This window comes from Lontra canadensis, unplaced genomic scaffold (genome assembly GCF_010015895.1).
Source record: "Lontra canadensis isolate GAN:19392208 unplaced genomic scaffold, GSC_riverotter_1.0 scaffold87, whole genome shotgun sequence".
Lineage (NCBI taxonomy): Eukaryota > Metazoa > Chordata > Mammalia > Carnivora > Mustelidae > Lontra > Lontra canadensis.
This window is the reverse complement of record NW_022631081.1, coordinates 676625-702244: the sequence shown is the minus strand read 5'-3', so window position 1 is coordinate 702244 and position 25620 is coordinate 676625. Positions and strand designations below refer to the sequence as shown.

At 50.7% G+C, this 25620-nt stretch overlaps 1 protein-coding gene across 1 annotated transcript in view; it reads right to left on the bottom strand.

Moving 5' to 3' along the window:
- MYO18B (myosin XVIIIB) overlaps positions 1-25620 on the bottom strand; it is a 248035-nt gene that overhangs the window by 183728 nt on the left and 38687 nt on the right. The window contains exons 12-14 of the mRNA XM_032883267.1: positions 25192-25336; positions 3631-3804; positions 440-530 (exon numbers count right to left, since the gene is read on the bottom strand). Coding sequence (XP_032739158.1) covers positions 440-530; positions 3631-3804; positions 25192-25336 — 410 coding nt within the window. The remainder of the gene's footprint in view (positions 1-439; positions 531-3630; positions 3805-25191; positions 25337-25620) is intronic.

Genomic DNA, 25620 nt, shown 5'->3' with positions numbered 1-25620 from the left:
ATTTTAAAAAGAAATGGACAAGAGCGGCACAGCGGGTTATTCAGAGAAACATGGAGACCAGCGCTCCCCCACCTCTCTTCACCTCTATTAGCTCAGCTGTATAATGGGCTGGCGTGCAGAGTCAATGATACAAGACTGGGGAAACCATGAGCTCCAGCTGTTGTCCTTACTTAACAGGGGGCCCCCAGACTGTCAGATTTTATTGTTGGTAGTTTGTGATCACTATTAGGAAGAACTGTTTACATGCATTATCCTTTTTAATCCTCGCCATGGCTCTGGGGTACAGAGCTCTTTTACAGGTGCAGAAGGGGAGGTCAGGGCTGCCTTTGGGCGGCCAAGGGGGAATTTAAACCCAGCTCCCCAGCTCAAAACCTCACTCTTCTCCAGCCCCTCCAAAACCCCACTGTGCTAAAGTGCTCATTTGTGTATCTGCTGTTACCTGTTGATGAGTGAGACCACAGCCGCAAAGAGCTCTTGGTACAGGCCTGAGGCCATCCCCTCCACACACTCCACGCCTGCCATCTTGAGCCCTGGAGAGGGAGAGGGAAGGGTGGGCATCCATGGTCAGGACCTTTCCTGGGGCCAAGGGCAACACTCTCCAGACATCGCTGGTGGCCTTAGAGAAACCCCCTCCCTCACATACATCCCTCCACTGCTGAAATTACGTACCCACACTCTTAGAACCAAGTTCAAGTGCCTTATCAGGACTGATGGGGTTCTGTGTCACCTGGCCCACCTCTGTCTCCAGCAAGCACTCCTGCTCATCCCTCGGGGAACAGCCCAATGTCACCACTTCAGGGAAGCCTGCCTTGATTACCACCCCATTAATCCAATTCCCAGTCCTACCTTGCTCCTTTCTCTTTAATTAGTTTGTGACTGAGGTATGACCAACCTACCAAAAGCCATACCTACCTATTTATAGGTATTTATACATAGCGATGAGCTTGAAGATGTCAACTCTAAGAGTTTCCTCCCTCCTTCTTTCTGACTATGTGTGTGATAAGAACACTTCACATAAGATCTACCCTCTAAAAAGACTCAACAATGGACAATACAGCATGGTAACCAGTGGCTCTATGCTGCCCAGTAGACCTATTCATTGGCTGGTCATCTTAGTCGTCTACTTTTTCATCTGCGTTCTAGCGTTCATTCATCCTGTGCAAATGAAACTATGTACCCGTCAATCATTCTCTCCCATTTGGCCCTCCCCTGAGTCCCGGGCAACCACCACTCTATTCTCTGCCTCTCTGAGTGTGATTATTTTAGATCCCACATAGAAACGGGGACATGAAATAGATGATCCAGTCATAAAAAAGAAAATCCAACCATTCCCTACAATGTGGATGAACCCAGAGGATGTTAGGCTATGTGTAACAAGCCAGACCCAGGACAAAGTCACCTTGCTTTTAAAGCACTCTGAGTTCAGTATATTTTTACTTGTGTGGTTAGTTGTTCATAATGCCCCATGCCCACCCTGCCCCGTGCCAGGCTGGGAGTGCCCCGAGGATGGGGATCGTCTCTGGGTGTGTTGGCTCCCAGACCCCAGTGCCTGACGCGTAGTAGGCACTCAGATAATGTTTGGTGTTTCCCCCTTTCTGGAGGGAAGTTTGGCAGTTCTGTGTCAGAAGCTATCAAATATTCGTATGCTTGGACTTCATAATTTCACGCTAGGGCTTTTATCCTAATGAAATATTCAGAGAAACAAAGATTTCTGGGTACATATGTTCTCCCAATTGTTGATTAAATTGGATGAAAATCGCCTTTTTTGAAACAACCTGAATATCCAACAATAGCAAATGGGTTAGACAATTTGTCGTCCATACAAAGCAGTGCTTAAAGCCAGGCATGGACGAGTATGGAATGAGAGGGAAAAGAGCCTACCCGTCACGTTAGGAAGAATGAAAACGCTTCGCAAACGATTAATATAGTAATGGTCTCGATTTTGTTTAAACACAAAGGTGGCCTGTTAAAATTAGCCGGCCTTGATGAGGGTGCATGGAACAAAGCAGAATGAGAATGTAGGAGGGGTGGGTCACATCGGAAATCCTGACCCTTAGGTGTTGCTTCCACTCATAGCATCAGAAACACAATTTTCACATCTGCACTGTGGCTGGAGACAGCAGTCCTGCTTGTACATTCCAGGCAGCCTGCTGCAGCCCCAAAGCACTTCTCTCCCTTCTGTTAGCTCCACCCCCACCAACCTGGGCCGTTGCTAGGCAACCCACAGCCTCTCAGCATCTCTCCTAAGCCTGCTGGTCCACTGTCTGCTTCACACCTACCCTTGATACCTTGGCCCGAGAGGTAATTAGTGTTAAAGTCTGAATGTGTGTGCACGTATGCTCATGTGTCTGTGCACATCTGTGTGTTTCCTGCGGTGTGTGTGTGTGTGTGTGTGGTGTGTGTCTGCGCATGTGCATACATGCCTATGAGGTGTGTGTCCATGGGCATGTTGTGTATGTGTGCTATGTGTGTGCTTGTGGGGTGTGTGCGTGTGTTTCAGAGAGGAGGAGAAACCAAGAGTGGACTACAACTCATACCTGGACCTAGAAGCAAACAAAAGGCTTCCAAGTGACATTAGCCACCAAGCTGAGACCCCCTAGAGTGGAGCAGCTCTAAGGAACTAAGGGGCCTCTAAGAGATGAGTCCCACAACCACAGTTCAAAACAGTGCGACCCACTAATTAATGCCAGACTCCGAGGTCTCTGGGACAACCACCCAGAGACTCCTGGGGCCCCAAGGGGGTCCCTCTGCCCTCACTTCCTGCAGCCAAAGCATCTAATGGGTGATGGCTACAGATTTGGAACCCAGCAGATCACACTCCTGCAGGTGCCATGCAAGGCCATTCAACTTTCTCCCACATCAGTTCAAAGCACCCCCATTCCTCCAGCCACCTAGGCTAAAATCCTAGAAGCTGTCCTGATCCCTCTTTTCCCACCCCCTCCCTCAGGCCCATGCTATCCTCTCTATGTATGAAGCAGACTTTGACTGTGTCCCACCCAACCCAGTTCCACTACCATGTCCTTGTGCAAGCACCAGCATCTCACCAGGCGATTTTGTAGGTTCCCATGTGGCCTCCCTTCTCCGAGTCATTCCCCAGGCTTCCCCCTGCCTGAGCCTTTCAAGGAACAAGTCAAATCATGGCATTCCCTGCCTGTGTCCCTGCATGGTCTCTCATGTGTCTGAGCATAAAAACCACAGTTTGCAGAGTTCTCCCTGAGCATAAAAACCATAGTTTGCATAGTCCCCCCTTAACCTCTCATCTACTGGCCTCATCTACCAGCCTCCCAGGCCCTAGCCATCCTGGCTTTATTTCTGTGCCTCAAACTGGAAGGCCAGTCTTCCCCTGACAAGGTAGGGGCTCAACAGATGTAATCGCCAATGGAAAAGTGTTGGGCCCCTTGGTACTGCTCACCACAGGCCACCCTCCCAGGTTTCAACAGAACCTTCAGAACCCTGGACAGCACCAGTTGGCCATAGGAACCAAGTCCACTTCTGCCCACATGGGCCTCCCCTGCACCTAGAAGGTCCGCATATAACAGGTCCTGATGAGTAAGTGAAGGCATGTTGGAGCTTCCATACGGTCTGAGCTGGGGGGTACCCAGCCTACCCAGAGAGGCAGCAGCACAGCACCTGAGCTGGTCTCCTCTTCCTCAAGGCTCCGTCGGCTTGGCCCAGATGTCACTTGCTCGATGATCTGTCGCAAGTGGTGCTTGAAGGTGGCCGTGTTCAGTTCCTCGTACTCACAGCCCAGGGCCTCAGCTGCGTGGTTTGCCCACTCAAACCGCATGAACTGCTTCCGGCCCACTGTGGGAGGAACACAGCACAAGTATGGTGGTAAAGTCCTAGGTATGGAGTGGGTGGGCTTCCAAGAGGACCTCAGGGGTCTCACCACCTCCCACCCTCTAGGCTACCCACCCTCAGCAGGGAGCCTCAACACCTGGCCTGAGCCGGGGTCAGGTTTCCCAAGAGACGTGCTTGTCCTACTTCTTCACAATTTGCATTGTTCACTTTTTCAAAGCAATTAAAATGATCACGAGGACCCTCTAAAGGTGGAATTAGAGAATTGTTAGGAAAAGTATCCACTCCTGTATCCACCTACCTGTCCATCCACCCACCCACTACCCTCTGCTGCCACCTACCTATACTACTGATCCAGCCACACATTCCACCATCTCACCACCCACCCATTTATTCAAAACACACACTTGTTGAGCTCCTACTATGTAACAGGAACTGTGTTAGCCACTGGGAAATCAATGATGAGCAAGACAGACAAGGTGACTGTCCTCCTGGAGTTTACAATCTATTGAGAGAATAAGACAATAAACAAGTAGATAGATGAATAAGATAAATTCAGGTAATAATATTATAAAGTTTTTCCCCTTAAGGAGAAAATAAAACCAAGAGATGAGGTCAAGAGAAGTTGAGAGCATCCCTATGGATCCATGGTTGTCATAGAGGGCTCTGTCTGAGGATGGGATATCTGAACTTGGTTATGAAGGGTGAGAAGGAGCTGACTACCTAAATAACCAAGGAAGAACTTTAGGGGTCAAAAGATGATACCGTGCAAAGGCCCTGAGGCATAAACAAGCACAGTGTATCCAAGAAAGACCAAGAAGTCCAGGTGGTTGGAATTTAAGGGGGAGATGAGGAGGAATCAAATGAGATTGAAGAAGCAATGGGGAACCACTTTATGAACTATTATAAGGCCATTTAAGATTAACAACAAAGATTATACAGCCCTAACAATGCTTACAGCCAAACATTAAATAAAAAACAAATTAGAAAACTGTACTAGAGAATGATGTCAACTCTGTAAACCATTCTAAATTATAAAATAAAATAGTAAGGGAAGTTGGTTGAACATCCAACTCCTGATTTCAGCTCAGGTCACGATCTCAGGGTTGTGAGATCAAGTCCCACATCAGGCTCCTTTGAGTATGGAGGCTGCTTATGATTCTCTCTCTCCCTCGGCCACCCCCACCTTGCTCTCTCTTCTTTCTCTCTTAAATAAAAAAGTAAGTAAATAAAATAGTAAAAAGGAAATGTTTCCAAATATTAACAGTCATAGCTGGCTAAAGGGATTTTGTATTTTCTAAATTTTCTACCAGAGTAGTGTCTTCATTTTGTAATCCAAATAAAAAAAATTAATGGCTGATTAAAACAAATAACAGTGCCATTGTTAAAGAATTTCTTCCCATTGTTTATCTCCCCATAAATGTATTTCATTCTTTGAAATAAAAATCAGAACTGCCAACAGATTTTTCAATCCATCAGAAAGAGATTATAAGGGCAAAGGTCTTCGAGATGACCTCTTGAAGAATAAGCCTGGTTTAAGGCAAAACTGGACATCTGGACAAGGACTTTGTGTGGGACTCACTACTCAAGGAAAAGGAGCTCTGGCCCCAGGTCACTGAGAGGCCACAAACAGTCATGCTTATTGACAACTGCCTCAGTGCCAGCTACTCAGCTCTGATCATCACAAGAGATGATTCCCATTTCACAGATGATAATACTGAATCTCAGGAAGTAACACAGCTAATAAAAAGTCCTGCCACTTGCAAAAACGATGAAGGAGGTGATGATGGTGGTGAAGAAAGCAGGCACCATTCATTGACCCCATTTTATTCAACATGCCATCTTTGTGCAGCTCAGCGCTTCTGGTGTCAGAAAGTCTGCATCGGAGTCCCAAGTGCAACCCGTGAAAAAAATCAGTACATGTTAGCTGTGATTACTTCTTATCATCATCATCATCATCATCATCATGAAATTCTCACAAAGGCTGTCTTGTCATTTTCATTTTACAGATGAGAAAACTGACTCAGAGACATCACCAGAAATCAGAGGGACACAAAGTACTAGAACTACTATTTCACCAAAGTCAATCCATCAAATACCTCTTTTAGGAAATCTGCCATATCTTTGTGACCCTAGATCAGACTTTCTTTAAAATGGACTCATTTATCTTTTTGACCCAACTAAATACATTGTGAAAGGGAATTTTATAGTTTTATCTTAAATGAGAACCCCTCTGCTGGAGGGAATCACTGAGAGGATGGTTTCAACCCCTCCCATGTGAAACAGACATCCGGCCCATGTTCCCCTGGGGAGCCATCTTTAAGGCTGGAACCTTAAGGGAGTGAGGTGTTGTTGAGACCATCGGGACTAAATATGTGACTCTGTATAAACTTTCAAGATTCGGGGTGGGGGGGTGTGGAATTGTACAGAGCGGGCCAGTGGAGGCAAGCCTCGTGTACAAGTTCCCTTGCTTATTTCATATGCTGCCTACCAATCTGGAGTGGTCTACTGCTTTCTTTGACATCCCATTCCCCTCTGTGAGCTGGGGTCAATTCGCAGACCAACACTATTATCACCTGTCACAAACAGAAAGTGGAAATAAATACAATATGAGCACAAAAGTATCTTTAGATTCTAACTAGATACAGTTACCTGGGAGCCAGAGTTCTGGCTCTCTCTTTGTCAAAATGCAAGATTAGCGAGTATTAGAGATTTTAAAGATGTTATCCCTCAATGAGACTTCTTTCTTCCTGTGTTGGGGGTTGCAAGGGAATTAAAATAAGAGATAGTGTTCTAGGTGGGTGATGTCCTGTCGCTCTCCTGACGTATTGACCCTCTTCTGCCACTCTCCAAAATATTCCCCCCGCACACCACCCGCAGTGACCTTCTGTACCTCTCTGAGCTGGGGAGAAGTCAGGAAGGGAGTTGGCAATGGCTCTTTGGGAAAAGAGGAGCAGCGAACGGACTCAACCCGACTCCAAATCCTGCCTGACAAGGGGGATATTTTCCCAGTGCGCTCACTGAGGACACCCTGCTGGGGAAATCCAGGAAGCACACAGGGAGCTTTGCCAGGAAAATGTACTTTGTTTCCAGTTCCCTGAAGCCTGGCTGGTTCACAAGATCCAACCCCATGGGTTCTTCTATCTTTGTTCAGACGCAGGTAGAATCCAAAACCTCTTCAGTGGGGCCTGAGAAAGGGACAGAAACATGGACACTGGACCAGACAGAACCTGAGTCCCTTTCCTGCCTTCCAGCATTCCCAGCTCTAGTCTTTGGGCAAGTTGCACTGCCTTTCTGGGCCTCAGTTTCATCTTCTGTAAAATGGAGTCATAAAACCCCAAGCATTTCCTCATTGGTATGCAAGGATGGGGTGACAAGTTTACACTTACATGGAAGATTCCCAACAGAGTGCCTGGCCCTGAGAAGGCAATCAATAACATTCTAGTCCCATCTCTACCTGTGAAACCGAAGCGGGCACCACTCACCCAACAAGGACTGCTTCATTCTGGCAGCCACAGGGACTCCTCCTGCAGATCTGTCTATCTATGGCTTCGCAAGAGGATTTGGGGGACGGATGACAAACCAGCACACTCCAGATATGGGCCATGCCCCAGGAATTCTGAGCCAACTCCACGGAACGGTGGACACATATTGGCTCAACACCTCCCACCAACCTACGCCAATGCCAAGGACAAAGCTGTCCTCCGAATGCTGCCGGGGTTGGAGATCCCTGTCCAAGGGATGCGCATGGACACGATGGCTCCCTCTCCTGAGAAGCCATCACTTGATGAACAAGGACAGCCATCAAGCAATGGCACGTGCCATGTGCCAGACACTGTGTTAAGTGCTTCCTTTGCCTCTTCTTTACTTTCGTCAAAAGGCTCTGAGATCATTAGAAGGTGGGGAACAGACCCAGCAAGGTCTAGCTTCTGGTCCAAAGCCGCACAGGGAGTAGTGGCCGAGTGGCGGGATTCCCAGGCTCCTGTGCGGATCTTCAGACCGTGCGGTAGCCGCCTGCTGGTTTGCTCCAACACAGTCTGTAAATTCATCCCTCTATCCGGATTAGAGCCGGCGCCAGGAAGTGCTCAATAAACATTTGTCAAGTGGGTGATTAAATGATGGAAGGAAATCAAGAAAGGAATGCACATTTCTCGATGATGGCCAGCCCTGCCTACTTTCCCTCCCTGCTTCTCCATTAAGACTGGGGAGACAGCAACTCTGTTCTCCTCTCCCCATGGCACTTGCCATCGGAACCTCTGAGACAGCCTTTTGTACTGGAAAAAGATCAAATACGAGACTAAACAAAAGTGAGGGAGGCTGAGAGACAGAAATGGAAACAGAGAGCCAGGACGGAGCTGGCTCCGAGGAGCGTGCTCTTTGTGGGGCGGGTTTTTGGATTTCCTCCTGCCTCTAGCCCGCTCCACAGGGGATCACACACCCAATCCAGGTGCTTTCCCGCCACCCACTAGGAGGTAAGGAGCCTGTGCCCAGAAAGATGCCAAAGCTAAATGCAGAGATCATTTCAGGCTGATGTATTTGGCTGCCCTGGTGGGAACCAGGACCCCGAGGCAGGTAGAACTACAGTCTGGCTTCTGCACACGTCATGCAGGGATCTTCTCCCTCTCCTGCAAACACTGCACAGGACGTGTGCTGTTGAGCAGTAGGAAATGTTCCCTGGCAGCCCACCCGTTATCCCGCCTCTGTCTCAGCCACCCAGGAAAAAGAAATCAGAATGCACATGTTTGACAGCATCACAAAGGGGGCCTTAATATCACATCCGCCAGCAGCACGCGCTGTACACCTAGCCCATGCCAGGTGCTGGGCGGAACGCTGAACACTGCTGCCTCATTTAATCCTCCCCACCGCCCTGCGAGGTCAACAATAACATCACCCCTTGAATTATGAGAAAACTGAACCTCAGGGTGACCTTCCAAGGCCATGAAGCTGGTGAGAGGCAGAGGCAGGATTTGAATTCCAGTCTTCTGACTCCGCACTCAATATTCTAAGCACGACGCCGTGGAGGGGTCTTTTCTCATAATCAATATTGATTTCAAGTCAGAGTCTAGGGCAAAAACTCCAGGACCCTTAAAATCCCCCTTGGGAATCTCACATTGCTGTAGCATGCAGTACTGTAAATTATCTTCACAAGTCCAGCACAGTAAGTTTTCCCTCGGGCAGAACAAGGAAATGGGTGGCTTGCCTTTGGGGGCCGTGACTTACAAAAAGAAATGCACCCGTAACCTCCAGCCTCGCATTTGCTTTGCACGCATGGTTGGATTTACATAAATACAACGCATGTATGATTGGAACCACCCACCCCTGAATCTGTTCTCTATTATAAAAAAATTATGTGCAAATGCCAAGTCTGTTCTGATTCTTAGTGACAGATGGTCCATGCATCTCACCATGGCCTGGAGGACACACACCCGAGAGTGTCTATGCTGAGGGAAAGGACAGTTGTGTGACCTTGGCTGATCTTTCGACTACCTGCCTTGTGAGGTCTGCAGGCTGGGAATTGTTAAGCCTGATTTTATAGGAGAAGCTACTGAGACACAGGAAGGGATATTGCCCTGCCCTAAGTCACACAGCATGTAAGTGGCTGACCTAGAACTTGAGTCCAGGTCTCTGACCCCCGGGTCAGAGGCATGGGGTTGGGGCGGTTCTGGTACCCTACATAGCCCACTTTAGATCTAGCTGGAGCATACACAGGGGCTGTATGTAGGTCAAGTCAAAACGAAACGGGGACAAACTTTAGATGGCAACATATGGGTTTGTGGGGGAGACCTGCAGCAGACCTGTCACAGCTCTGCCATAGCCCTGGGGCTTATTGTGCTCCCTCCTCACGAGGGCGTTCTCTCCCAATAGCGCTTGCTCATGCAAGCGGAGGCTGGAAGGGCCATGGAATTAAAATCCTCAGCCCTCAATCAGTGACAGCAGGTGCCCTTTGAGCAGGATAACTCTGGGTGTGTGTTCTATGCTGCCCCCCCCAGAGGTCTCTGGCAGGACTGAACCACAGTTTGCCCAAAGCGGTGGCTAACTTGGTAACATACCCTCCATGGCAGCCTTCCTTCCCCTCTTCCCCTCCCCAAGCTTCTCCCAGTACTTCCCAGGATCACCTCCCACAGGAACCGTCTTGGCCTTGAACCCTTGCTTTAGCAGCTGTACCCATGTCAGGTTCTAAGACTCAGAGAGGGTTTGAGAGGCTGATCACACTTAGCAAAGTTTGGTTTCGATTTCCCCTCAATTTTTGAGGCCAAAGGACAGTTCTCTGAAAGGCACCCAAGGCTTGATAGGCTGCTATTTCTTTGTGTCTTTGTCTGTTCCTCTGTAGCCGTTTGCACATCTGGGGAAGGCCTGGCTCCAGCCAGTGTGCCAACGAGGGAAGGGCTGAGTCAGAAACTCTCCATGTGGCAGAGTGGTATGGAACAGAGCAAAGCAGCCATACAGCTGGGGCTCTGTTCCCCAAAGGGGCTCCTCATAGCCATCGTTCCATAGAATGTTCATCCATGTCAGTGGGAAGAGATGAATCCTGTATCCTATCAAGTTGGTCTTTGTTTGCTGAAACAACTTTCTTAACTGCAGGACTTCTCAGAGCCTTGAAAGCATGTCTGATGAATCTCTAAGAAGGGAACATTCTGTTCAGACCAATTTGGCCTCAGACCGCTTTTAGGAGCATCTTGAAGGTCTAATGTCCCACGAGACCCTAGTTTAGAAAACGCTGGTTTAGGAGGAACCCTGGACCAACAGCCTTTCCCAAGTCACTCGCCCAAGGTCACTCTGCTGGTAAGAGGCAGGCTGGGATCTGAATGGAGAGGCTGCACAAAGGATCACATGAGACACAGAAAGAAGGAAGGAGGAAAGGAATGCAATGGGACCAGTTTCTGAGTTGCTCAAATCCACCTGCAAAGGCAGGTTTTTCCCTTTATATTCAGTACAAAAAAGAGAGAGAGAGAGAGAAAAAATAATAGCAAGACTGCTTTCCCCCGTGCACCATGAGTTCAATTGCTATCAATTACTGCGGCCTCCTGCATTTATTAATAACCAAGTTATTTCCCCTTCCAACAACTTCCAACAATAGCCGTGCTGTTGCTGAATTACTGAGCATTATGTGACATATTTACAACACTGGTGCATCTGGGTCACATTTCCTCACACAGAGGTTTACAGTTTGGAGGCCCGAGAAGAAGGAGGCCACCTGCAGGGAAGAGATAAGCCTAAAAGTCTAGAGATGCTAGAAGAAAAAACTGCCTAGGTTTAAATCCCTTCTAGGTTTAAACAAACTGCCTAGGTTTAAAACCCTTCTCTCCCGCCTAAAGCCCTGTGATTGGGGAGGTCCTGCCACCTCCCAGAGCCTCTGTTTCCTCTTCTGTAAAATGGGAATCTGCTCCCAGGAAGTTTTGGGAAGCCTCAGTGAGGTTACAATTGCAGGTCACTTAGCAGAGCGTCTGTTCAATAGCGATCCATCGGCTCCTGTAATGACGATCATGCTCTGAGATTTCTGCCCTTAAAGGGAACAAATGGGTCAGCCAGAGAAACCCCAGGAGCCCATTCAATTCAGGTGGCTGTGGCTTCCCGCCCAGGGGTGCCCAGCAAAGTCCTATTGTTAGGATCATGGAAAAGGCAACCCTCTTACAGACTGGAACATCAAAGCCCTTCCCACTGCTGCTGCTGCTTTTTTTTTTTTTTTTAAGATTTTCATTTATTTACTTGAGAGAGTGAGAGAGAGCACCTAAAAGCATGAGTAGGGGGAGGGGCAGAGGGAGAGCGAGAAGCAGACTCTCCACTGACCAGAGAGCGAAATGTGGGGCTTGATCCCAGGAACCTAAGATAATGACCTGAGCTTGAAGGCAGATTATTAACCCACTGAGCCACCTAGGTGCCCCTGCCCTTCCTGCTTCTTATGGCTTCTCTTGAAACTCCTTGCTGCCTCCCCTCTGCCCTCCCCACCTGATCCATATATTTGGCTTTGGAGAAAGTTGCCATCTGCCCCAGGACCTTTGCCTGCCTGCCTAGTCTGTGCTCCCTTCCAAGGCCTGGACTATAAGCCATCTATAACCCAACTGGAGTCACTCAGAACCCAACTGGAATCACTGCTCACACCCTAGAGGACAATGCAGAGACCACTCCCAATGATCTAGGGAACATGAGCAGGTGTTTTGGAAAAAGAAGTCTCACCAGACAAATCACCTGGGGCAGCATCAGATTAAACCAAGGGAAATAGGGCTGGATTCTCACAGGACTTCTCAGAACCTGGAGTATGCCAATGGGTATGGGGAATTTACAAGAGAAGAGGGCATGGGTAGGAGTCTCCTGAGCTAGTATGGTCAAGAGGCTGGAGGGAAAAAACAGACATGGCATCTTTGGAGTGGTGGGAACCATGGAAAGAAGCGGGAGGCTGGACATCCAAAAACAAATTCAGACTGGCTGTGAGATTTTGAGTAAGAGATGTCCTCTCTCTCCGAGCATCAGTTTCCACATCTGTGAAATGGATGACTCCTCTCCCAGAGGGTTGTTTGAAAGATGAAATGAGACACTAGATGTGAAGCTGGCTGAGAATGTCCCTAGCGCCGGTAATCTGAGCAGGGTAGGGGGAAGGCATGACAGGTCGATTACCCTGGGGAATGCTAGGAGCAAAGGCTCAGGGGCGGGGCCAGCAGCAGGTGCCTGAGTGCCTGCCTGAGCCACATAGCCAGTGAGACAGAAGCCAGGACCCAAGCAGTCTTGGTTGGCCCCAAGCCAAATGCTTTCTCTACAGTCAAGTGTCCCTCAGCAAGACAGGAAGAACGGGTCACTCCACCTATCACACTGTCCCCTCTGGAGCTGCTTCCTGGAGCCCCAGGAAAGCCCAAGAACAGCTGGTGCTTCCCCAGCGCTCACCCCATGTCCAGCCCAGTGCTGAGTAAGCACATGATCTCACCAATGCCCCAGCCACGTGAAGAGCTCTCCTTACGATCTGCATTTATTGATGCCATGGGCTACTCCACATCACGTGGCCTAAAGAACAGGAAGGAAGGCTTTAAGGATGGAACTCCTCAGCCCCAAACTGGGTTGCTCCCTTCCCCAAATCCACCACCTTAGATAACTTACTTGACTTCTCCAAGCCTCCAGGGACTCACCCATAAGATGGGTACAACCTCCCATACAGGGCTATGAAGATCTAATGGAATAACCAGCACGTAAATCATGTCCGGCAGAGAGTGGATTCTCAACAAATAGTGAACAAGTCCGTAGGGTGGTCGCGACTGTATCCGCGCTATTGATGCACGCCTTACGGGAATGGTGAGTCTGGGCATGCGCAGTGGAGCCAAAGCGATCTTCTCCCCTCCCCCTCCCGCCCCAGCCCCAGCCCCAACTCCCACCTGCCACGCCCCACCCCCAGCTCCGCCCCAACAACAGGTTAGTAGGTTCTCTGGTGATCAAGGCTTAAAGAGAGCCCAGAGAGCATCTGGTCTAACCCCATGAAGCAAGTCCTTCCCCTCTCTGAGCCTCAGTTTCTGCATCTGTAAAATGGGGCAATAGCACTCACTCCGTGAAACGGCTGAGATGGCCAAAGCTCTTAGAGTCATGCCTCGCACATCGGAAGCCAGAGATAAGCATCAGCTGCCCTGTCATTATTTACGGGAAACAGAGGCAAAGAAGGGGGAGGGGAGGACAGGCCTTGGCAGGGCCACCGGCAGGCAAGTGGCTCGGCCTCTGCAAAACCTGGTTGTCCAGGTGTTCCAGACTCCCCACTCCAGCCACCCCAGGCATGGGGCCACCGGCGAGCAGAGCCTTGTAGCCGTGGCCACTTGGGGGTTTTGCGGGGCTTTTTAAAACTATAATTGTTTACCTCCCTGAGCAGCCATTTCAGCTTAATGAATGAATTCAATATGCTCCAAAAACGTGGAATAAATCCTCGCCTGTGGCCCAGAATAGGCCCGGCCGCACCAGCTGTCGGGCAGGGAGCCACGCCACCAGCAGGGGTGCGGCTGAAAAGGAGGGACTGTGTCTACACAAAGGCGGGCGGGCGGGCGGGACTGGGGCAGGGACAAGCCTGGGGGATGCTGGGTCCAAGGGCAGATCAGTGCAAGTTCTAGGTTGTAGCGCCCAGTCGCCTCTTAATCAGAGCCCTATGTCAACCCAGCTTCACCCCTTCGGTTGGTACCTTGCAGGTGGGAACACAGAGGTCCCAGGCTTTGCTTGAGCCACTGCACCTTGGCTCGGTGACATTCTTCTGTCTGGAGCACCCTCCCTACTTTCTTCTCAGTTTTGGAGATTTAGCTCAAGGTCCCCTAGAAGGGTGGGACCCCTTGGATGGGGCTATCCACTTTGAACTTAGTGTCTCCTGCCTGCCGTGTTCTCTGAGTATCTTCTGTGCACTTGTCTGGGTCCGTCTCCCTCAATCAGACTAAAATTTTGTCTTGGAACGTGAGGGTAGTGTCCCAGGGCAGCCAAGGCATTGAGGAGAAGACAGGGAAGGAGGAGAGGAGGAGGAAGACGGAAGGAGGAGAGGAGGAAGGGCTGAGCAAAATGAACTCAGAAATGACCCAGGAACCCAGAGACTGGGATTCCGGACCTGTCTCTCCCACAACCTCACTGTGTGACCTTGAGCAAGGCCCTATCCTTCTCTGATCCTCCATCCCTGCCTGACCCAAAGAGGGGCTCAGGCTGGCACAATTGTAGCCCCATCTAGGCAGCTGGGTCTCTGTCCTCACGGGGTGTTCACAGATCAGGCAGGTGGGATGCCTTCCCTGGCTTCTGCCGGGGTGGACCCAGGCTATGAGTGGCCGAGCTTACCATCTGAGGCCCTCTGCAGGGAAGGAACATACGGGCCCAGACTGCAGCTGTCCTGTTCCTCCTGACTCAGTGACTTGATGTCCCTTTGCCCAGATCCTGAAGAAATGAACAGTCCTGGTCTCCTGCCACCTGGGGCCCAGACACCAACCCAAATCAGTGCTCCCGGGAAAAATACAGTGGGAGTGCATGGACGCTGAGCTCAGGTGTGCAGCTTGTCTCCTTAGAAGCAGGAGGCAGGGGGGCTGTGGGCCAGGCAGGGAGAAGCCACTGCCAGGGGCAGGGAGCCCGGGCAGGGTGAGGGAACTGCAGATGGGAGGTCCTGGCTGACGCCGCCCAGAGCCTGATGTACTTCATCTGTGGAAACAGAAGTGAGTATTCACAAGCAGAGAGGGGACAAGAGTGGTGGACAGAGGAAGTGTCCCCAGAGTAGACTCAGTAGGTCCTTTGAGAAATGTCAAGCCTTCCACTGCCCTCGAGGGACACAGGGCCCAGCCGAAAGAAGGTACGGCTTTGTGCCACTTAGAGCTGTGTGACCCTAAGCTAGTGACTTCACCTCTCAGAGCCTTAACTTCCCCACCTACAAATGGAAAGGAAAATAGAAATGCCTATGCCACAGGCTTGAGAGGGTTCCATGAGCCAACCTGGGTAACATCCAGGGGATGTGAACTGGGCCGAGTGCATCCAAAAGTCAAGCCTTGAACACACCCTTCCATCCAGCAATTCTGTGTCCAGGAGACCATGCTTCCAAAATGCTCGCTCCCAGACACCAGCTCTGCCTATGAGCATGTCCAGTGCGGCGCTGTCTGGAACACCAACACTGAGAAAGCCACCTGAATGGCCCACAGGAGGGCAGCTACACCTATGGAGACCCCCTTCCCCATAAGGGGCAGGTCTCTGCAGTCAACAAAGAGAAGTAAGGACTTCCCGATGACCCAGTTGCCGGTCCCCACCACTGCAGACTGGGCTGTGGTCGGAGGAGGCCCACGGGACTGCGTGTTCCTGCCCCAACCTCCCGTGAGTCTGCCGTGACTTTGAATCAAAAAATTCCAGAGAAGAAACAAACAGAAACAGACCTTGGCCTGTGAGGGCAGCGAACTGCCCTATATGACGCCATCGTGGTGGGACGTGGCATTACACCTTCGTCACAACCCAGAGCAGGCACAATGGCACGCATGAGCCCGAGTGGAAACTCTGGCCTTGAGCTAATAACACCAGGTCCGTCTAGGTACATCCATTGTAATTAACATCCCCTTTGCACCATGACCAATGATCCCTTTGAGGGCAGAGGGACCCTTTCTCCTCTATTCTTTGGCATGGTTTCCATTTCTCATAGGAAGACAACTTTACGGTGGGATGTTCTTGATGGTTTATAAACCCAAACCAGTAAAATGCTTCGGGTTGATGGGATCCCTGTATTGACTCCCACCGGCCTTCTGCAAGTGGGGTCTCGTGCTAGCATGGGGAGCCTCTGACCCCCTCCTCCAATCCTTGGATGCACGGCTCTGGCTGCTGGATATCAGGGTGTCCCAGCAGAAGGTGGGAGAGTGGGGGGACTGGGCTTCCGTCATGACTACTATTGTCTCTCTTTCCTGTGTCTCCCCCACCCCCGACCAGGGCTCCCCAAGTTATGACCCCATTCATTCCGGGGCTGACATCTTTATTAGAGCAGGCGGGGAACATGCCATCTGATTGGCAACCTCCCTTCATCATCCTATTACGACGCCCCTCCTCGGGTTATATATGGGCTTGGCATTGTCATATATTAGGCAAAGGGGTCAGCAGCAAGTGGATTGGCAAATTTAGTGAAAAAATAATAAATTAAACCTCCCATTGGCCTTCAGAGCAAAAGGAAAGCAAAGCAATGGGGCCGTCCAGGCAGGCATCACTTATCCTGGGGCGACTGGGAATTCTGAACATGATTGTCACTTTTGTGAAGTAATGAGGGACAGTAGGCAGAGTGACAGTCTCGGGCTTTCTAGGGAGAGGACTCATCATCTCTTATGGCGACGGGACCACAGCAATCCTGAAAAGAGAGTCCGCGTCAGCCTTGCGAACTCCAGCTTTGCTGGGGAACCCACCAACTCCTCCTCATATGGGAGTGGACAGACTTTCCATTAATAATCTACTAGCATTAATAACCACGATGACGGAGTTTCACGTATTCAGATTAAGTGATGGGAGCCTCACAAGAACCCTGGGAGGAAAGAACTATTACTATTCCCATTTTACAGATGAGGACACTGAGTCTCAGAGGTCAAGGGAATGGCCGAGATCACGCAGGAAAACAGGGATTGAACACGGATCAGCCTGGTCCTAGGATCCACGCCTTTAGCCTCCATTCTGAGCTCTCCAAGCTTGATCTTGCTTAACAGGGTAACTTTCCAGATGCAGGAACAGGGAGTGGAGACTGGACAGAGACATGAATAGCAATTAGATGGAGCTCAGGAGGAGCTCTTAGGGGAGAGGTGAACGTAATGAAAGTAGGGAACAGAAGTGTCTTCTTGACACCTCGGCTGGGAGCTAGGAAGCCTTGGCTGTTGGATTCTACAGGTTCTGTGATTATCCTAACTTCCAACAGCCAGAACTTAACACGTGCCCGGCACTGGGTTCAGCCCTGGACATACAGCATCTCCGTCCATCTATATGGTGGACCTGTGAGGTCAGTGCTCTTTTCAGTCCCATTGTATAGGTCAGAAAACTGAGCCTCAGAAAGCTAGTGACTTGCTCAAAGCCACTGTGGCACACTGACCGCAACATTATCTCCCTGCCTACACGTTCTAGAAACTTGCAGCTGCCCCTCTCCCAGGGTAGCGCCTGGCTCCCCTGGCCCTTGAAGCTGTCAAAGGCTTATCACCCATAGAACATGGCAGAAGGGACACTGCAAGATATCTGAGGTCAGCTCGGAAAAGGGGATACAGCTTCCAGGTTGCTCGCTGGGAACTTGCACTTGAAGCCGCCATGCCAAGAGGAAGCCCAAACGAGCCCATGTGGGAAGACTGGAAACTGCGCAGGAGAGGGAGATGCCCAGCCAGTCCCCGCCTCCTCCAAGCCCCTGCTCCTTCCCTGCCAGCCACCATGAGACAGCAGCCTCCGGATCAACCTCAAGCCGGAGCCACCAGCTGAGCCCTTCCAAATGGCGGACCCACCAGAGCCTCGGGAGATAGTGAAGTGCTTGTGCGTAGGCATGGGGCTTGGGGCTGACTTGTTACATAGCACAGTAACCTGGCCAGCCCCCAACGGAGCAAGAAACGGAGTCCTCGCTTTGACGTGAGCCCACCTGCTCTGAGCACTGCCTTTGCACTGTCCTTGGCCCTCAGGAACTTCTGCTGAGCCATGGAGAGAGCACTGGACTGTGAGTCCACACCTGGATTCTGGTTCAGAACATGATGTTCATTAGCACAGATGGCTCATTGTACACCCTTGGTGAGGAGCATCCTCTTAAAGTCTCGTGTCCTTCATCCACCAAAGGGGCTCTCACCTACCACCCAGCCCACCTTGCGGGTCGGCTTTAATGCCAGAGGAGACCGCCAAGCAACCAAGATACTTGGCACAAAGAAGGAAGTCCCAGCTCACTGAATGCTTCCCATGTGCCACACCCACAGACCCAGAAGCTGAGGCCAGAGAGGGGAGATCACTCTGCACAAGTTAAATCCCATAGCCAGGAGGTGGGGAGGCCTGGATTCAAAGCCAGGGCCCTGCTCCTCCCTTCTCCCTCTCTCTGTCCTTATCAAGTGAGCTCCAGAGAGCATCCATTTGCTGTCACATGAAGCCCACGGGCACTGGCTAATTGTTGTATGGGCCACTTTTTGCCAAAGGGAAGAAACAGGAGGTTGGATGAATGGTTTCCTGATGGCTCCCGAGGGATGGCCCAGGCTGGGAGCCTCGGTTAACAGCAAACCAACCATGATGTCGAATCACCCACGGTTTTCTGCCTGTCAGGTGGAGCCAGCCCCCAAGCGTCCTCCCACTGCCTTCCCAAGGGACCATTCTGGCACAGCAAGTCTAAGAGACAGAAGGGAGGCGGAGATGCTGTGCAGAGCAGGGGAGATCCACAGTCCCTCTTCCCCCAGAAGAATGCATCTCCTAAGACCCAACAGCCAGCTGGGGCTGACCTCTGCAAAGAAGTCACTTGGTAATGAACCAAGCAAGCCAGGAGCTACCTTGCCTGTCCATGGGAGGTGGCCCAGAGTCAGGCCATTATTAGCATTGCCACCTCGAGGGAGCCCCCAGACAGCTCTAGAACATCCTTTCTCCCTCCTCCCCTCCCCTCCTCCACCCTCCTCCTAGGCTTAGGCAGGTTCCATAACTTGGCCAAGGTCACACCCCGCTGATAAAAGGCTAAGCTGAAATCCAAATCAGAACTGGCTGATGGCAAAACTCCTGTGTCCTTTCCCCTCCAAATTCTGGGGGAAGGCAAGCCTCTAACTTCCAGGCTGTCCAGGGCACAGCTGATGACAGGGGAGTTCCCAGCTCCCCTCCACAACCCCCTAGGCAGCCAGCCTCTTGGGGTAAAGGCCACCACAGAGACCAACAGGACCGCGAAGGGGGTCGGGGAGAGGCATGGTGGGAGAGCTCTGCAGGAGATCAGGGGGCCCGAGGGGGCCTGAGGTGACTTCAGGAAGAACAGGATATGATCATCCCCACAAAGGAGGAGGCTCAGGGCAGCCCCGAGGGTGACGCCGGGCATGTGTGATGTAGGTGCTGAAGGCTCAAACAAACCAGAAGCCATGAGCACACTGGGACCCCACGGTGATCTGAGGGCCTGGGGCCCCGTCAGCCTGGAACCACCCACACGTGCTCAGTGGCCTTTCATGGGGCCACCAGGTCTGGGGGCTGTGGCACGGGCTTGGCCCCTGGGATAAATACACCTTTGGTCTTTGTCCCCAGTCCCTGGCACACGACTCCAAAGACCCTTGGCATTTCTGAAGGGAGAAGGGTCTTTTGCAGACTAATGAATGGCTGGGGTCTGGTTGGGTTGGGGGTGGGGGGTACTCCATAGCTTCAGGACAAGAGCTGGTCACGGGGAAGACCAAGTCGTGATTAGAAATTTAGAACTTTAAGCCTTGAACCCTGGACCTCCGAGGAGGGGAGAGGGGCTAGAGGCTGAGTAATCAATCATCAGTGGCCAACGACTTCATCAATCATGCCTAAATAATAAAACCACCATAAAACCTCTAAACTAACACACTGAGGAGCTGGGGGGTGGGGGAAGGCACGTAGGGGAGGGGAGCCCCTCCCCCATGCCTTGCCCATTTGGCTGTTCCTGCCTTGTATCCTTTATAATAAAGAGATACATGTAAGTAAAGGGCCTTCCAGGGTTCTGTGAGCTTCTCTGGCAAATTATCAAATCTGAGGGGGTGGTGGGAAGCCCCCAACTTTATAGCGGGTCAGTCAGAAGTACAGATGGCCCAAATATGTGGTCCAGGTCTGAGGTCAGGCAGGCCTGTGGGACTAAGCCCTGTGGGACTAAGCCCTTAACCTGGGGTCTGCACGGACTCCAGCATCTGCATTGAATTTGATTGAATTGTAGGACACCCAGTTGATGTCTGGAGAATCAGAGCATCGGGCCTAAGGAAAACCCCACACATTTGGTGTCAGAAGCAATTCAGAGAGTCCTGCTGAGAAAGTGACCCCACCAGCCCTCTGGGAGCCTGTGAGGACAGAGACAGCCGTGTACAGGGCAAGAGAGGCAGGACCTGCGGTCCCCGAGTTTGGGCCCAGAGCTTGGGCAGACCTGGGTCCAAATGCCACCTCTGACTTTAGTTGTGTACGCTGGGGGATCGGGACAAAGCTCTGGCCAGCCTCAGTTTCCCCATCTGTAAGATGGGCATCGTAATGGACCTCTCTCTTCCCAGGCTGTTATTCTAAGGTAGCAGTGACCCTGTCTAGAAGCTCTCAGCCCAGGGCCCAGAAAAAAACAAATCGGTTCTGCATTAGCAGATGACCCTCACGGCCCATTGCAAAGGTGAGGACAGCAGAGGGAGATGTGCAGGAGACGGACCGGCCGAGCCTCCAAGCCTCGCCCTGGAACATACTCACTGTGCAATGTCTCATTCTTCTCTGAGAAAAACTCTTTCTCTGGGTCTCTGTTCTTTACACCATCAGAGGGAGAGGCATGACGGTGAACACTTCTGGGCCCACACTTCACGAGCCAAGTCCTGTGCCCCACACTTTTGGGCACCAACTCAATCCCCACAATGAGCCTGTGAGCCAGGGGCCGCTATTGACTCCATTTTACAGAGCAGAAAACTGAGGCTTGGGGAGCACCCAGCAGGCTGACTCTGACTCCTGCCAGCAGCGCTGTTGGTCCTCACCGGATTTCCGAATGAATCGGGTCTGATCAAGAGGCATGATCGAGGTAGCCGTGCTTCTGAAACGGCCAAACACTAAACCGATATTCGTGGTGGCTGTTGTTGTTGCCCTAACAGTTCAAAAACCCCGAGTCTGGTTATGAGCCCTAAAATGCCCCCACATGGACTGATACCGGTTTTTTAAAAATAAGATCAGGGCTCTCAAAATAAGGAAGCCAGGCGCACTGGGAGGAGATCATCATTTTAGTGGGAAAAAAAAAAAACCCTGATTAATGGAAATGATTCTTAATATATTTCAAAATGATCTGTTATGACACAAAGCAAAGACATTTATATATGACTTTGAAATTCTTAATAGCTGATTTTAGAGCAACCTATTATGAAATCTTCCAGAACAGAATATATAGTAAGTAAATCATCGGGCAGGCCTCCCAGGCAGACTGATGGCAGCTCCTCTTAAAATAATTTATAAGGTGGGGAGGGGTGGGGGGAGGCTGGGAGAAATTATTGCCATAATCATGTATTAATAAAATATTTATATATGTGACTTTCCCCTTTTATCGTTACAGGCAGCTCCAGGTACGGGCCAGGTCCCTGAGCCCACATCAGAGGGGGCGTCCCACATGCCCCAAGGGGAGAAACCCCATGGACAAATTCTTCTTGTGACCGATCAGTGGGCCAGGGGACTCTGTTAGCCTCTGCTTTGTGGCATTGGAGGTTGACAGGGGAAATCGGAAGGCGGGTCCCACCCATCTGCAGGCCTTGCCGAGTGCTGGGGTGGGGGAGGGAGGCAATTCTGTGTCAGCTCAGTGCAGCCAAGAGGCAACCCACTGGGCCACCTGGGGAGAGCCACCTACACTGGGATGGATAACAAAATCCTAGACTCGTCTTCTACCGAAGGATAGCCTTGAACCAGCCGCTACTGATGACCAATCCACCATCCCTTGCCTGGTCCATCCCAGAGCTGCCATCCTGTACACGTCCCGGTCTGGCACTGTGGATCCCTCTCCATGCCTCTCTGCTGTTTCTGTCTGCAGGCACGCACTCAGCTCGAGTGTGGGACAGATAGGAAGTGTGGGTGTTAATGTCTCCAAGGAGAAATCTTCAACCGGAGAAGCAAGAAGTGGTGGGTAAATATCCCGGCTCCCTCATCTCCTGGGTAATGCAACCGGGAACCATGTTTCTCAGAGTCACCCCAAGGTCCCCAGTGGAACTGGGTTCTGGCTGCCCAAGGGTGACGCACTCACTAAAGTATCTCCTGCCTTCCCTTCCCTGTCTCCCTCCCGTACTGCTGATACCCTCCCAGAAGGACATGTGCAGCCACATCTTTGTCTCAGGATCTGCTTAAGGGGACCCAGTCCAGGTCAGCTTCCTCTCCCGTATTCCATTTGATCTTCCCACCAACTGCATTCCGTGCCCATTGGAAGAGGGGCCCACCGAAGCTCAGACTATTCTGATGTTCAATCCCAGTTCCTTGCACCAAGAGCCTCAGCTTTCCCTTCTGTAAAATAGGCTTCCTTCCTTCCCAGCCCATGGATGTCCTGACTCTGAACCTTCAGGGCTTTCCTGCTCTGATCTCTGCACTCCCACCCTCTACCCAGTCGATGCACAAAGCTGGCTGATGGTCCCGGTTAGAAAGCCTCATGTCTGCTAATGAGATGATAAATTCACAAGAAGGCACCCCATTGTCACAGCCCCTCATATCCCTCCCTCTGCTGGGTCTGGGCACAAAGTGGATGTTGGCCCTTTTCGGGGATGGGGATGTGTTATGGGCTGAATTATGTCCTCCCCAAATCCATATGTTAAAGTACTAAGGCCTAGGACTTCAAATTGTGACTGTATTCGTTGATCGAGGCTTTAACATGATAATTAAGGTAAAATAAAGTCCCTGGCGTGAGCCCTAATCCAATGCGACCAGTGTCCTAATCAGAAGAGGAGATCGGGACACAGGTGCCCACGTGAGCGGAGGGCCAGTCACTGTGGGAAGGCGACCCTCTGCAGCTCAGAATACAGGCCTCGGGAGAAAACAACCTGCTGGCAGCTTGACCTTGAACTTCCAGCCCCAGGACTGTCAGAAAACAAATTCGCCAGATTAAGAACCTCGAATCTGGCTCGACAGCAGAATGTCACATCTGATAAAACTACCACCAGAGACAGAGGTGACTTGCCTAAGGCCACACATCAAGTCAGAGGCAGGGCCAGATTCCTAACATCCTCTCTCTGCCATGGTTGGGTCCAAGGGGGATGGGAACTTTGGAGGCATGAAGCTCCCCAGTAGCTGTGATCTTCCGTGGGGATGGTGTAGGATAGGGATGGGCCAGCTTCTTCTGTAAAGGGCTATATAATAGTAATTATCTGAGCTTTGCAGGCAACACCATCCTTCTCTCAAATCCTCAACTCTTCCATTGTGGCAAGAACATAGCCATAGATATATAGATGAAGGGGCACGACCATGTTCCGATGAGACTTTAATTTATGGATCCTATAATCTGAATAACATAAAATTTTCACACATCCCCAACTATTACAGATAGAAAGATAGGTAAATAGATAGATATTCATCTAAATGAAATAACTACTTTTAGCTTATGGCTGTCCAAAAGCAGACAGAGGACTAGATTTAGCCCCATAAGCCATAGTTGGCTGACCCTTCCTGGAGACAAAGCCAATTGTAGGGGTAAAGATTTTACTAGATCATTAAGAGCTCTGCAGGGAAAGAAAGGCAGCTCAGGTTGGAGATGCAGCCATGTTCTCACACCATGGTGTGTCTGACAAGGGGGCTGAGAGTGAGACACTAGAGTCCCACGAGCAAAATCGTAGTGACGCCCCAGTACCCAATGTGTTGAGCGTGGCCCACGACTCATTTTTGGAAAGGCAGGTGGCATTTGATTTTTCACCTTTGCTCAGTCAAGCATGTATGTCCCTGGTTTGGGCCACCAGGGAGATCCCTACCTTACTTATTTCTGACTCAGCTTAACTTCTAGAAATTTCCAAAATCAAATCAGTGGGCCAATATATGCAGCTCACGTGTATGAGAATCAAAAGAATGAAGCCCAAGGCTCAGGAGGGTGGGGATGGCTGGAATGATGTGCCAGCCTATTCCAGAAGTCTGCTGCCCACAGACAAATGACCCAGAATGTCAGCCAGAGTCAGCACACAGCCCCAGAGGACAGACCTCAATTCACATGCTTTCATTCAACAAGTAAATCCCAAATCTGGGCCCCAAGGAAGTCACTTCCTACTAGAAAGTGCTAGACAAAAACACGATCACAATACAAGTCACCATGACTCTCATGAAGGCGGGAACAAGGCTGCTCTTCATCCTCACTATCTCCCCGGGACCCTTTACAGTGCCAAAAGAGACCAAAGAAATTGGTAAGGGAAGTGAGGAGACTTGAATGCCAGGTCAAGGAATATTACTTGAGTTAGCAGGCAAGGGAGAGCCTCAGGAGGATTCTAAACAGGGGAATGGCAAAATAGGCCTATGTTTTTTAGAAAAGAACCCAAGGATCACAACGAAGATAGACTGAGGGAGGAAAGTAGACATTAACAATGAGACTACTGCAACTGTCCAAGCAAAAGAAAAAAAAAAAAAAAGAATGGCAAACAGTAAGAATAGAGAAACAAGGACAGAAACGCTGTCACAGAGATCCTCTACAGGGCAAGGTGAATAATGATCGGCTAGGGAGGGGTGAGGGCAAGAGGAAAGACCTGAACAACTTGGAAAACCAAGCTGAAGTAGGGATGATCAGTAAACAGATGATACAGGGCAGGGAGCAGACTCAGGAGGAGAAGGATGGCTGGGTAAGCTTCAGCACATAAGGTGGGGAGGCATCTCCAAAATGTCTAGGTAGAAACACAGCACCCTTATTGCTTCGACTCCGCTATCTCTCAGGTGTTCTAGAGTTTCTGTGCTCAACGCAGCGGCCGCTAGTTACATATGACTATTTAAATTCATGTTAATGAAAATGTAATGCGATGAAACATTCCAGCCCTCAGCTGCATTAGCTGCATGTCAGGGGCTCAATAGCCACAGGCAGCTCAGGGCTGGTTCTGGACTGCACAGCTGGAGAACATCTCCATCACCACAGAAAGTTCGAGAAAGAACAATGCTGGTCTACGAGGTTTCCTTGAAAAACCTAGCCCCATTCCATCTCACCGTGCCTGGTCCCACAGTCTCCCAGAGAACAGTCCTAGAGACACAGAAGATGTGATCCTGTCCCTCCTCATGGATCGAAGGGCCTTGTCAGGCACCTGCCAACACAGGCAGCTGGCGGCACAGGTGAGCTCGGCAGGAAGCACGTACCTTTGCAGGCCCCCGCTGCGCCGAGGTGGTAGATGGCTGCCAACACCCGCCAAATGGCTCGCTGCTCACCCTCCGAGATGTCCAGCGTCTCCATGGCGCAGCGGAGCTGGGCAAAGGCAGCCGCAGCCTTCTGCTTGTCTTCAGGCTGAGAAAGGAAGGGGAGAGAGGAAGAGGCCATGAGGGTGGAGAAAAGGCAAAGCTCCAACTCAGGACTCACGGTTGGGGGAACATGCGATCGGTTTATTAGCACAGTAAATCACCCACAATTAGGCTGTGCCAAAATGACACTCAGGGCTCCGAATGCAGGGAAAGTTCTAGAAATTGCTTCTATCTGACTTTGGAGTGCGCTGTCATTTTTATTCATCCGTGTGTTCGTTTGGGAGATGTTTTTTGGTTTGGAGTTCTGCTTGGTACTGGGCTCTGAGGATG